We start from the raw sequence: 13,917 nt of genomic DNA, 5'->3' as shown, positions 1-13,917 counted from the left end.
AAAAGGATGAACACTTTACAAATTACTTTCACATAGAGAAGGCAAATATTGAGGTGTTGGGGCATTTTTAATTTTGGACACTATTAGCCAAAACTGAGAAATTAGAAAATCCATTCATTTGTGGTGCAAACATTCTTCATAAAGAAAAAAGAGGATCACCTTTCTTGAACCCAAGAAAACATTCAAATAGACTAAAAGGGGTTTACCTTCAAACACCCAAACAAAGAACCAAAACTAACCCGCCTCAGTACTTTGTTCATTTAACTGCAAGGATTAGATCATCACTGTATCATTTACATTCAGACCAAGTGATGTGAAATGACTTTTCTCCTGCTGGTCCTAAGCCCATCATATCTGACACCTCTCAACTAACTGGTCTCTTGCTGCCCCTTATTCCCCTGATGTCCATTCTCCACCCAGTACCCAAAATGAGCTTCTCAAAGTGTCAATCAGTTCAAACCATCTCTTTTCTTAAAAACCTTCCAATGGCTTCCCATTGCATCTGGATCACAATTAAAACTTACCATGGCCTGTAAGGCCCTACATGGTTGAGCACAGGCTCACCTCTGACTGCTTTATCAACCACCTTCATGCTGCTCCAGCACCAATGGCCTTCCTATTACTCCAATATACAAAGCTCATGCCTCCAAACCTCAGCCTCTGCACAAGATTCCCTCTACCTGTAACACTCTTCTCCCAGATCTTTTCATCATTCAGGTCTCAGCTTACATGCAACCTCTTCAATAGACAGCATCCCAATGACCAACACTATTGGCCACTGCCTTACCCAGTTTTCTTTTCTTTATAGTAGTTATTAACAGTATCTGAAATCATCTTTCTTATTTGGTTTCTTGTTTGTCTTCCCCCACAACTACCATGTAAACTTTAAGTACAGTGATTCTGTCTTCTTTACCATTATATCCCCAGCACCTAGATTAGTCTACAATACAGGACAGAATGAATAAAACATTCATCAGTTTGGGGCCAAAACAAAATTTCCTGGAAAAAACTTGGGAAAAGGCTGATTCTGCAGTGTCTTCAACAAGACCTCTACAAAAGTGGAACTGATAAACAAAAGGAAGTGGTCTGGAATGAGAGGATTTTACAGCTCAAATGGATTGTAAAAGCATGTACATCAGGACTTCCCTGGTGGTCCAGTGGTAAAGAATCTGCCTTCCAATGCAGGGGACGTGGGTTCGATCCCTGGTAGGGGAACTAAGATCCCGCATGTGGCGGGGCAACTAAGCCCTTGCGCCACAACTACTGAGCTCACGCACCTCAACAAGAGAGTCCATGTGCCGCAAACTACAGAGCCCATGCACCCTGGAGACTGGGAACCACAACTAGAGAGAGAACCCACATGCCACAACTAAAGAGAAGTCCACACACTGAAACTAGAGAGAAGCCTGCGTGCTGCAACGAAGACCTGACGCAGCTAAAAAAAAAAAAAGCATGTACATCATCCTGCCTGCTTCACCAGCTAGGAGACCCCGGGTCTCCTAAGGGATGGGCCCCAAGTTACTGAGTAGCAGAACCATTATTCAGTCATGTGGTGGCTTGAAGGGCTTATCCTTTCTGAAACATCTCTACTTCTTTTGTCCTTGTGCTTTCCTGGAGCTTGACACACTCCCAGCTCCTGCTGGATGATTAACGGACCTCAGAGAGTATGGGAAGTCTGTTCACCTCTGGTCACCACCAATATGTGTGTACATACACGTACTGCAGTAGGGAGACAACCTACTTCCTTCCAAGCATTTATGCAAAAATGGCATTTAACACACACTGTCCTTGATTCCTCTTTGTGCTAAATGAAAACTTCTCTAGCTGTTACAATACATCATGTTCATCCTCATTTTAGAGGGGGAGGGGACAAGGAGGCAGAGGCTAAGAGACCAGACCAACTGGTGACCCTCTTCTTCCTCTACTGCTTATTGCACATATTTTCTGGTTTTATATCAGAAAAAGTCATCCTCCTGAGCTATGGGTTTGCATTTATCACACAGATTCTGGGAAGGATTTTAAATGATTAGGTGGCCCTTTGGTTTTGGCAGCTGAAAACTGAGAGACAAAGTGGTTGGCCCACCTCTGGCACGTACATGAACTTCATTGTAGAGGGGAGGGGACTTCTGTTTTGAACTCATTTTTGGCTCCATTTTTATGCCTTTACCTTTGTTAACCCTGCACCTCTGATTTCTCATTCTTTTCTTTTAAAATGATGAGCAAAAATCAAATGGCTGTTGAAAAATTACCTTAGTAATACACACTTCAAAAAAAAGTAGAAACTGCAGTTATGGAAAATAGACAAATCCATGGAAGATAGTGAAAAACAGCAGAGACAACCACTGACAACCTGTGCAGGTATGATCTCTCCCCTCCCCACTATCCCCAGAACCAGTTCAGAGTGGGCAGGCTCTTTCATAACTTGCATTTTTCACTTAATATATAATAATGAAAATCTTGGATTTCAATAACTGCATTTTTAGTGATTCAGTGTTTCACTGCATGCATGTAGCACACTGTTGATTTAACCAATTTTTGAGACATTTGGCCAGTTTCTGATTTTTTTACCTTAACACCATTGTATAAACATCTTTGTGGCTCAAGTCGGCCCATGACCTTATTTCCTCAAGATCAGTTCCCAGAAATCTCACCTACTACTTTACATTCTCTGCCTATATTTTACATATCTTTGCAAGCTACCTTAACTCTTCATTGAAGGAAGGTATAGCAGAAATAAGGAAACATCTAAAAGAATGTTAGCACACGTTAAAATAATTACCTTGGAAAGAATACTTTTTGACTAGATACCTAGGAATAGAACTTATAAGGATATTTTTTTTTCTTCCCCTCTACTCAGTGCTTCATAGCCTTTATAAACATGCTTATATTTCTGAACTGGCATATTTCTGTTTTAAAAGACAGAACTTCCTCAAACAAATAAAAAGGGCTGGAGGGTTGAGAGGCTGTAGAATAAATAAGATTCCCATCTTTGACAATGGTTCAAATCAAATCCAGTGGAAAGACAGTGATCAGCTTTTCTCTGCGTACAACAGACAGTGCATTCAAAGCTCGAAACTGCCAGAACTGAGGAATCCCCTCTGCGGCGATCTTTGCGGAGGGGATGGAGATCACGGGGATGAACCAGCTTCCCTGACCTCAAAGCGCTGTTCCTATGGACCCCAGGAAAGGTCAATGTTTGACTAGGCAGGGCCTGACTGCAGCACCATGGCAGGAAAACAGGGGCCTGACTCCTTCTCCCTACCCAGATAGTGCCCAGGGCAGGGTTCCTAACCTGCGGTCTACAGACCCCAAGAGGCCCACTAGAGAATTCAGGGTGTCTATCAACTTCCATAGGAAAACAACCACACCTTTATTTCCACTAACCTATAAGTGAAATTAAACATTTCCTTCCACTGCGATATAAGCAACAGATCACAGCATTAGCAGTACCTGCAATTTGGTCAGAAACCACAGATATTTTCTGAACACGTTACAGTTGTTACAGACACCCTGAACTATCACTATTTCTGAATTATGCTAATTATCAGACCCACCGCTGTAACTGAAAGTGTTAACAAAGAAACACATATATTATTATATCACAACCATGGTTTTAGTATTTTAACTGAATTTCAGTAACTGGATTCCTTATAATCCTATGTATTTGATATGCATGCATTTAAAACAATCTTCTGACCAGCCGAAGAGGCTGACGACTAAATCAGTTGAGAGCCCCTGCGCTTCAGAGCAACAGGACTTGTGGAAACACACCGCCAATGGCATTTGGAGAGTTAATGAGTCACTTGAAATTGGGAAACAGCAGGTAGCAGGTCTGCCACCTCACCAGATGCGTAACCTTCACTGAGAACAATGCCATCTGTTGAACTACTTTACCTCTGGTTTCCACAGCGTGGATGCATTTCCTGATGATGTTGAAGCCAATGCTGTCCAACTGTGCAGCTGAAAGAGGAAGAAAGGGGCAGTCAAGTTGCTAGTCGTGCACACCAACCCCGGAACAGTGCCTGACCAACCCAGAATGGCTCAGTCCCATGGTGCGGCCATGTAGCCTTTTCATTTTTTCCACTGAAAGTACAGGAATGATTCAAAATGTAAAACTGCTGGCATTCATGGAGAGCTTACCATATGCCAGGTACAGTGCTAAGTACCATTTTGCACATACTATCTCATTTAATTTTCATGGTAACTCTCTGCAAGGTTATCCTCTATTTACAGCTGACGAAACTGCAGCACAGAGTGATGAGCACTTGACTGAAGGAGTAACTAAGCAAACTTTAACTTGTTTTGTTATTATCAGGAGCTGTAGGACTAACTGCTTGTTGGTCTCCTTCAAAAAGCATAAAGTAAATGCTCAATAAATGTCAGGTAAGTGCTCCACAGAGCTCACCTTGTTTAATCCTAGCAAGTCCTCTAGGTTGGTACTATCATGAGTCCCAAATTACACATGAAGAAACTGAGATTTGGCAAAGCTAAATATCTTGACCAAAGTTGCAGAGTTAATATGTGGGAGACTCGCTCCAGAGCCTGTACAACCTTAACTGCCTTAAAAGTGACTGAAAAATAAAATAAAAGTAAACATTAAAAAAAAAAAAGTGACTCTGAGTTAAAGAGAGGAATAAAATTCTGCTCAGATGACTAGAAAAAAGGAAAAGTGACCAGGAAGAAAATTAAAACAGCCAAGGACAAAGAAGCTATCTAAGGAAAAAGCAATAAGGCAGAAGAGCCATCCTCTGTGTGGTAAATCAGCAGGTGGTGACAGCGTTCTCCATCTGCTCCAAAACCCCCTAATGTCACTAAGAAAATAAATGACAAATAGCAGCAACTTTTTCCACAGCATAGAACCAACTGCCAACCTGGCAACAGGGCTGGAAACACACCAAAATTCATCCCCATGCTTTGGTTACCCAATGATTAGATGTGGGTGGTAATCTTTAAGAATGGGTTCATCTTTGACCTCCTTAGGACATCAAGACAAGACATTCTACAAACCAGTGTTCCGAGTGGAAAAGGGAATGGCAGAAAGGAGGAAGGTGAGTATTTATAAACATTTGTCATCATCCCAGGGCAAGAAATAAACTTGTAAAATATGAGAACTGAGCTGAACTTGAACTCAGCTTGGATCTAACCCAAATGGAATCTTTCCAATTCTTAATATATATGGGTGAATGTAGGTCCAATGAAGAAAAAAATCCTTTAAAAAAATAACTGAAAATTCCCCAAATCAAATTAAAAAGGAATTCTAATTTCCCCAAACTTCTCTTCCCAAAGAGAATCCAGCTCTTGCTCTTACATGTGTACTTATCACTTGGTGGTACTTATTAATAAATATACTTGGCCTCTAGGATAGTAAGTAAAGTACCAGAAAAGGAGGAAAACAATGTTCTTCTTCCTGGAGACCACCTGCTACACAAACCATTGTTCTTATTCCCTTAAAGCTATAAGGAGCCTACTAACTCAATCCCTTGCTTCTTCTAGTATGAACCAAGTGTTTAGTCTGCAAATTGTGTTGTATCAAGCTTTCTGACTCAGATCGAGATCATTCTTCCAAATGAAACTCAACTCATACCACAGACTTTTCCCAAATTTTGTAACAAACTGTAATACACAGTCTAAATATCTGTTGGAATCTAGGCAAGATTTTTAAAAAATAACGACCTTATTGAGATATAATTCACATATTGTAAGGTTCACTCATTTAAAGCTTACAATTCATTAATTTCTAGTATATTTACAAATATATAGATCACCACTCTCTACATAACATTTTCATCATCCCCCATGAAAAACCTCATACATATTAGCAGTAACTCCCTATTTCCCCCACTCCCTCAGCTCCTAGAAACCACAAACCTACCTTCTGTCTCTATAGACTCGCCTATTCTGGACATTTCATATAAATGCAACCATATGATACACTGTCTTTTGTATCTAGTTTCTTTCACTTAGTATAATGTTTTCCAGATTCCTCTATGTTGTAGCATTAATACACTTCATTCCTTTTTATGACTAAATAATATTCCATTGTTTGGATATACCCCATTCCATTTACCCATTCATCAGCTGTTGGTTTCTGCTTTTTGCCTATTATGAATAATGCTACTAGGAACACCTGCGTACAAATCTTTGTGTGGACGTATATTTTCATTTCTCTTCAGTATGTACCCAGGAGTGGAAGTGCTAGGTTATATGGTAACTCTATGCTTAACTTTTTGAGGAAATGCCAAACCACCTTCTAAAGCACTGGACCATTTTACATTCCTGCCAGCGACATATGAAGGTTCTAATTTCTCCACATCCTTGTCAACATTTGTTATTGTCTTTTTTATTATTGCCATTCTGGTGCATGTGAAATGGTATCTCATTGTGGTTTTGACTTGCATTTCCCTAATGACTAATGATGTTGGGCACCTTTTCACGTGTAGGGGAGAATTTTCATTCCTTTATACAATAGTCAGAACAGAGCCTACTGGCAAGTATTTGTTAGAGGGGAAATTACTTTCTATACTTAAGGAGGTTTCCCAAATGTCCATAATGTGATTCAATAGTCAGTTGAAGCCTTTTGGTTCTTCTTTTGAGATGTGCTTAAGAGGATCCTTGCCTAGGAATGATAGTCAAAGAAGTTTGGGAGATTAAGAACTGCAGTTGTGGACAGTGCTCTGGGGAGCTGCTGAGACAGATCCCAAATTTGGAAATTTTAAGAGTAGGTTTGTGAACATGGTCTTGTTCTAGGCATTGATGAACTTCTGTTCTGGACAAAGAGTATTTTGCTTCCTTACCCTGTGAACATGGATAAAAGTTTTGAAAAATTGGAAATAACCTGGCAGCTGACAGTGATGACCCCAGTGGCCAGAAGATATGTGGTCATAAAGCCACCAGCCCAACTAGCAGAAGAAATATGGACAAAGCTAGATATAACCCTGTAGAGACAAATCAGTCCTTGACCTTTTCTCATGGAACTGTGGGAAGCTGGATTCTTTTCTAGGTAAGTAACAGCTAATGGAAGAGAACACAATGGAACCTCCCAAGTATATCCAGAAAAAAATCTAAATTCCACTAACCTACATTAACTACAATTATTTATTTTGGAAAATGGCAAAGCAACCCCTCGTCCCCCCGCCCCAAATCTCTGAATAAATGTTCCTTCTTTGGTTTTCCCAACATTAGAAGTTCTCCATTTTGTTTTACACCAGCAAACGCCTTTTCTTGAAATAAATCTTACACAGATGCTACACATAAAGGCCTTCCACATTACACATGTAACAGTATTTATTAGTCTATATTAGATGTCTAAGTCCAAATACATATAACAAATTCACATACTGCAAAGTCAAATGCTAAGAGCGCAAGGTAACTCTCTATTAGCCTCTAATGTGTTCAAGTTGCGTACTGATAATTATTGCAGTTTTATAAACAAAATTGTGTTAAGAAATGGAATTCATAGCAAACAACAGTTCCCAATAAGGAACTCATGAAATACAGTTTACCTATCATTATTCCAAATCTCTGAACTGGAACTGGTATAAATTATTACACTGCCCCCTGCACTGGCACTTCCCTGTATCTCTCTGTCTCTGGTACCCCCACCACCACACACACACACACACACACACACACACACACACACACGCATGCACGCATGCACACGCACGTACACAGGTTTCACTGCTACTCTCATCAACCTGAGTTTCCTGCTGATGTTATGATTAGGTTACTAATGATGAACAACTGCTTTCTTATTTAACATGTACCGAGTACCACCGATGTGATAGGGACTACAGTGCATCCATAACCAGATCATTAGTCCTGATCTCTGTCCAGCAGGTACATAATCTAAGTTAATTGAGATCTCCTACTTGGAAAATCCAGTTTCCACTAAAAGGTTTAGAACACCATCACCACCGAGCAGAGTTTTCTAATGACAGAAGAAGTCTGAGCAGCCCGCCAGATGGAAGCGGCTGTCCTTAATCCCTTCAAGCAGGTGATTCAGCTCTTTTACTGAGCCCAGGCTCAGAAAAGGTCAGGGATTTATTTGCAATTGCTGTATCCTTATAATCTCCAGAAATAATCTCTCATTAAATATCTACTAGGTTTGCATTATTCCCTTAATTTGACTGGTGATGAATTGTTGCAGGGCCGGTGGCTCCCAGGCCTGACACCCACCGTCTGGCAGTTAAGGCTTGGACCAGCTCACCTTCCTGCCTCACCTCCGAGCTCACCTCTGCCCAGGTTTACGCACGGGGCACGCCAAACAGTTGTCGTATAATGAATGTTCACAGAGCTCGCACCAAACACTCAGGCTGACCCACCAAGTTAGAAAAGGGTCATCCTCTTAACTGTCATGTCAACTTTGGAAGCATTATTTGTCTGCTTTTAGAGAAAGGAAAGGGCCAGGGTCACACAAACCTATTTTCTCAAAGCTCTCTGGAGAACAGGAGGACATGAGACAGGTGGTTTGACTCTCAGCCAACCTGGAGAATATTAGGGCTGAAGTGGGAGGAGGAGGCCTGGCAGACCACTGGGGCTTATGCTTATCATGCCCAGGGTATGAACTCTGAGGAAGGAGGCAGGTTAAATTCAGGAACTGACTGTTTTACTGCAATGGGCTTAAAACAACAACATACTGTAAGGTTCAGTTAAATTGTTTAAAAGAAGGAGGCTGGCGGGCCAGGTACAGACAGGATTTTAGCATAACCTTCAATGCCCTGTTCTGTAGCTTCTAGTACCTCACACTACCTCATCTGACACTGCCTGGCCTTTAAAAAAAAAACAAAACAAACAAAAAAAAAAAACAAAAGAGGTATGTAGGTGATGGTAGAGGGTGAGAACTCCAGTAAAATCATGAGTCTAACCCTCAGCACTCCCCTTCTTTCTTACCCCCCATATCCAAATCATCACCTCAATTTTACCTCCTACTGAGTCTTAATTTTATCTAGTTCTCTCTGCCTTCACCACACCCACCCTGGTCCTGGACCAGGTCCTGGTCATCTGCTACCAGGATGGTTGCAAGGCCCTCCTAACTGGTCTCTTCACACCTCCTCTGGCTCCCTCCAAGCTGCCCTCCACCCCGCAGTCCCCATGACCTTGACAAAACCAGACCACATCACCTCTCTGCTTAAACACTCAGTGACACCCCACGGCTCTTGGGACGATAACCCAAGCCCTTAACATGGCCCACACAGCCCTGCATGGTCTGGCCCCAGCCTCATCTCAGTCCCTCCCCCATGTCTCAGCATCCCACCCACACTGGCTTCCTCTCCAAGTATCCAACTGACCACGATTTCTCCTCAGCCTTTGCACAAGCTGTGGATTTCACCTGGGAGCCCCTTGGCCCAAATAACTCAGAATTCTCAGGTCTCCCCCATCAAGTATCATCTCCTCATAAAAGCTTCTCTGACCCCTCCACCTAGATTAAAGCCTCCATCATGCACTTGAATATAATGCCATCAACCTCTCCTTCAGAGTATGCAGCACAATTACAGGTTTACCTTTATTAGTATAATCCTGGGAATTCCCTGGCAGTCCAGTGGTTAGAACTCCGTGCTTTCACTGCCAAGGGCTCAGGTTCAATCCCTGGTTGGGGAACTAAGATCCCACAAGCTGCGTGGTATGGCATGAATGAATGAATGAATGAATAAATGGTATGATCCTGCAAAAAATGTCTGTCTACCAAACTAGATATGCATTCATAAAGGCAATGGTCCATGTATAACTTTACTTATTTATTTTATTCACTACTATATCTCTGTCTTTCACTGTCCCCTATAGTGCTAGAAATGAAGTGGAAGCCTGTAACTTTTCATTTGGTGTAATTTTTCATTTTAGATGCAAGGATAGGTAAATTGGTGACTGAATGGCAGGAAGAGTTGCTGAGGGGCAGTGTCTTAGAGTCAAAATTACCTTTCAAACTTCAACTGATGTAAACCCTATGAAAGTAGATGAGTTAAGTAAGCTTCTGGTCCTCAGCTATTCCATCTTTTGTGAGGATATAGAGGTTAAATAAAGAAATGAATGGCTTAATCTAACCACTTCCTTCCTTCCTGTATCAGTACAAAGAGGTATTACCACCAAGCAGTACAGCCCCAAGAATCAGTCCGAGAGAAGGGAAAAACGAAAGCTGTGCAAGCCAAGACATGGAATAGAAGAGCTAAAATCAAGTTTAGGTTTCCTGGACACTTTTAGAAATCTTTTGCTTGCCCACTGAGGCATCACTATCACTGTGCTGCATGTGGTATGAAACTAGGCTGGCTACTTCTTTCACGTCATACTAACTGAGCCATCTAAACAGTCAGACAGGCCTGAGCATCAAGAAAGCTCTAGAAGACAAGAGCATTCCCCTCTAGAATTTTGTGCTACCCACTCATCAGGTCCAGGAGCCCCTCTGCTAAAAATTACTGACCTGCTGTTGCCTATCTCCAAATCCTTAGTATTCACAACACCCAGAAAATAGGCAACAAGTGGCCAAATCACCAATTCTGAATAGAAGGGACCTTTCCATATCATAGGTTGACTGATGGACATATAGTCTGAAAAAACGATGCTTTGGGATATGCCCAAAGTTACCCCATATGTGCATCCCAGGAATTCTAACAGACCTCAGACCTCTCCTTCTCAAAAGGAGAGGAGCTGACCTACCTGAATTAGGCTCAGCATGAATTAGATGGAAATACCACTTTGCTAAAGCTGGTATTCGACAAGATTTTCCTAGTCTGAAAAACTTTCCCTAGGAAATTTATTCAACTTTCCTTTGATCAAAAAACCACCTTTCAAGTGTGTTTTATGGGAGTAATGGAATTTGCTGGAAATAAAAACAAGAGAACTGAGACGTAAAGGAAGTCACTGCTGCACTTTTAACATGGATGGATACAGGAGGTTGTCTGGAGTTGCTGAGAGCGGCCCAACATTTTATGGACAGTTCCCGGGGCATGTTCTCACCACAGAAATTTACTCAATTTCCCTACGTGATTTGCTCTTTAAAGCTCGACCTGCCTCGCTCATTCTGAATTTAATCAATTTCAGCATCATTAAAAGCCATGAAGAAAAACACCCACATTGAATTGAATACAAAATTCCATCTGGAGAAGAGATTTCCAATTGGCTCACACACTCAGAGGGGCTCACACCCTTTCTCCTCAGCATGTGAAGCCCCAGAGTTGCCAGGGCTCCCTGGTTGTGGCCCCTGGGAAACCATCCTCATGAAGCTTCCAGTTGGCCCAGGAAAGGTGTGAGTTCTCTCCTTTGGCAACTACCCAGAGCCAGTTTTTAATCCCAGATCAGCTCCCTAATCCTGTGTCCCATCCCACTCCACTGCCAACTGCCCTAGACTCTGTTCGCCAGCTAGGTACTCAGGGAATACGAATGAACTTTATTATTAACTGAAGTCACACAGACAGAAGCGGTATGTACTGGAAAAAGAACACTGAGCTTTAAAGCCAGACAGATCTGGCTTAGAATCCTGTCTCTGCCACCTCTGGCTGGATATGATCTTAGGCGAGAAGCTTCACCTTCCTCACCTGTTTGGTGGGGAGAACTCACCTAGGTGTTGCAAGGGTCAAATGAAATGCACAGCAACTGAGACTTACTTGATATTCAATAATGGTCATTACCAGTACTACAATATTAGGATGTAGTAACTACAGTACATAATAATATTTGAATCAAACTTTCCAGCTGATGGGCTTCCCTGGTGGAGCAGTGGTTGAGAATCTGCCTGCCAATGCAGGGGACACGGGTTCGAGCCCTGGTCTGGGAAGATCCCACATGCCGCGGAGCAAACAGGCCCGTGAGCCACAATTACTGAGCCTGCGCGTCTGGAGCCTGTGCTCCGCAACAAGAGAGGCCGCGATAGTGAGAGGCCCGCGCACCATGATGAAGAGTGGCCCCCACTTGCCGCAATTAGAGAAAGCCCTCACACAGAAACGAAGACCCAACACAGCCATAAATAAATAAATAAAATAAAATAAAAAATTTAAAAAAATAATAATAATATTAAAAAAACTTTCCAGCTGATGAAAAACTCTTCATACCCAAGTTCATGTTAACCTTACAATAATCCCATGGGGTACCTATTAGTACTATTCTTACTAATAACTTCTTGCTGTGTTTCCACACAAATAAGTATGATGAAGGACAATACATTACCGTTTATGGAATAAGTTAATAAATTATAGCTTACTTGATTTTTCCAGTATATCTGTTAAGTTTTTATGATGAGAAAAGCCAGGCTCATGATGTTAAGTGGTACCAACAATGATGATGGCAGTAGTAACACTTACTAAGCACACAGCGTTGCTCTGGGCTAAGCACTTAATTGCATCATATTATCATCATCGCCATCCGTATTTTGTAGGCAGGAAACCTTGGCTCAAACAAGGCTAAGGAACTTCTATGTGATTATGGCATTAGTGAGTGGTGGAACCAGGATTCTAACTCGGGCTGACTCCAGGGCTCATCCTCTTCTATTCCCGGCTCATCCTCTTCTATTCCCTGCTCTTCCGTTGAAGTTCACATAATTAGTCAGAAAAGGACTGGGGCAGGGGTCACATTTTCTGGATTCTGCCCTTTCTACTCCATAGCAGTTCCCAAATCTAGCGGACCACAGACTCAGGGGCATGCTTGTTGCAATGCAGATTCTGGGTGCCCTCCCAGAGGCTATGCTTCAGTAGGTGTGAGAATCACACCGGATAACACTGTACTGTACACTGTACACCAAGCAATTAAAACTATTATCACTAAAGACAGATACAAATGATTACTGACTATTAATTAATGGGTAATATCTATTCCACAGTCCCCATCTGATAATAATGATTCACCAGTGCTATGTACCTCAAAATGTAATGTTGGCTTGTGCCATTGGGGTATATGAAATGATTCTAAGTAGTTCACAAATAAATATTTGCGATAGTTATACACTTATTTTAATAAGCATTATAAATTTATTGGTTTATCACACAAAGCATGATATGTTTTTTAAATAAATGTAGTCTAAAAAGAGTGAATTGATTTAAAAAAATAGTAAGTAAATAATATTACAGGTGGCATATGTATATGTTAAAAAAATAATGAAGGTGACAAACAACACATTTGGGAACTACTGTCCTAACTTGTACCACACACCACCTTCAACTTAGCTGAAAGGACAAGACGGGAGGGTACCACATTCTACCAGCAAGCTGTCTTATTTCAATAGTCATCCTGGATTCCTTGCTGTCTTTCATACCCCATATCCAATCTGTTAGCCAGTCCCATCAGTAATAACTTACACCTAGAATCCAACTACTTCTCACCATCTCCATTGCTAATACCTTGGTCCAAGCCACCATCATCTTTTGCCTGGACTGCTCCAATGGCCTCTCAACTGTTTCTCCTTTTGCCCCCTACAGTTTATTCTCTGCCGGCAGCCAGAATCATCTTTTAAAAATATACATTGGCTCATGTCACTCGCCTGATCACAACTCTCCAGGGACTTCTCATGACACTTACAACACCATCCTATCTCCTGACCACAGCCTCACATGGTCCAGCCTACCTGACCACGCTCCCTCCGGCCTCTGCCAATCCAGTCACAAGGGTCCTTCCTGATACTCCTTGAACACAGCTAGTTCGTCCCATCTGCCGCGGGGGCCTCTGTACGTGCTGGCTCCTCTGCCAGCTCCTGACAGGCCACCCTCCCTCTGTTTGTTCAGGTTTCTCCTCAAATGTCACCTCTTGGGGGAGGCCTCCTCTGCTCCTGGTGTCTAAAATAGCCACTCTTCAGGGGAGGGATGGACTGGGAGTTTGGGATGAGTAGATGCAAACTATTACATATGGAATGGATAAACAACAAGGTCCTACTGTATAGCACAGGGAACGATGTTCAATATCCTGGGATAAACCATAATGGAAAAGATTTTAAAAAGA

General features: G+C 41.9%; 1 protein-coding gene across 4 annotated transcripts in view; it reads right to left on the bottom strand.

Annotated features, from left to right (window-relative positions):
* Positions 1 to 13,917, bottom strand: part of ARHGAP26 (Rho GTPase activating protein 26) — a 472,115-nt gene that overhangs the window by 194,009 nt on the left and 264,189 nt on the right. For all 4 annotated transcript variants that reach the window (XM_057540933.1, XM_057540934.1, XM_057540935.1 and 1 more), the window contains exon 13: positions 3,895 to 3,960. In XM_057540933.1, the coding sequence (XP_057396916.1) occupies positions 3,895 to 3,960 (66 nt within the window). The remainder of the gene's footprint in view (positions 1 to 3,894; positions 3,961 to 13,917) is intronic.

This window comes from Balaenoptera acutorostrata, chromosome 2 (assembly GCF_949987535.1).
Source record: "Balaenoptera acutorostrata chromosome 2, mBalAcu1.1, whole genome shotgun sequence".
NCBI classification, from domain to species: Eukaryota; Metazoa; Chordata; class Mammalia; order Artiodactyla; family Balaenopteridae; genus Balaenoptera; species Balaenoptera acutorostrata.
This window is presented reverse-complemented; position numbering and strand designations above follow the sequence as displayed.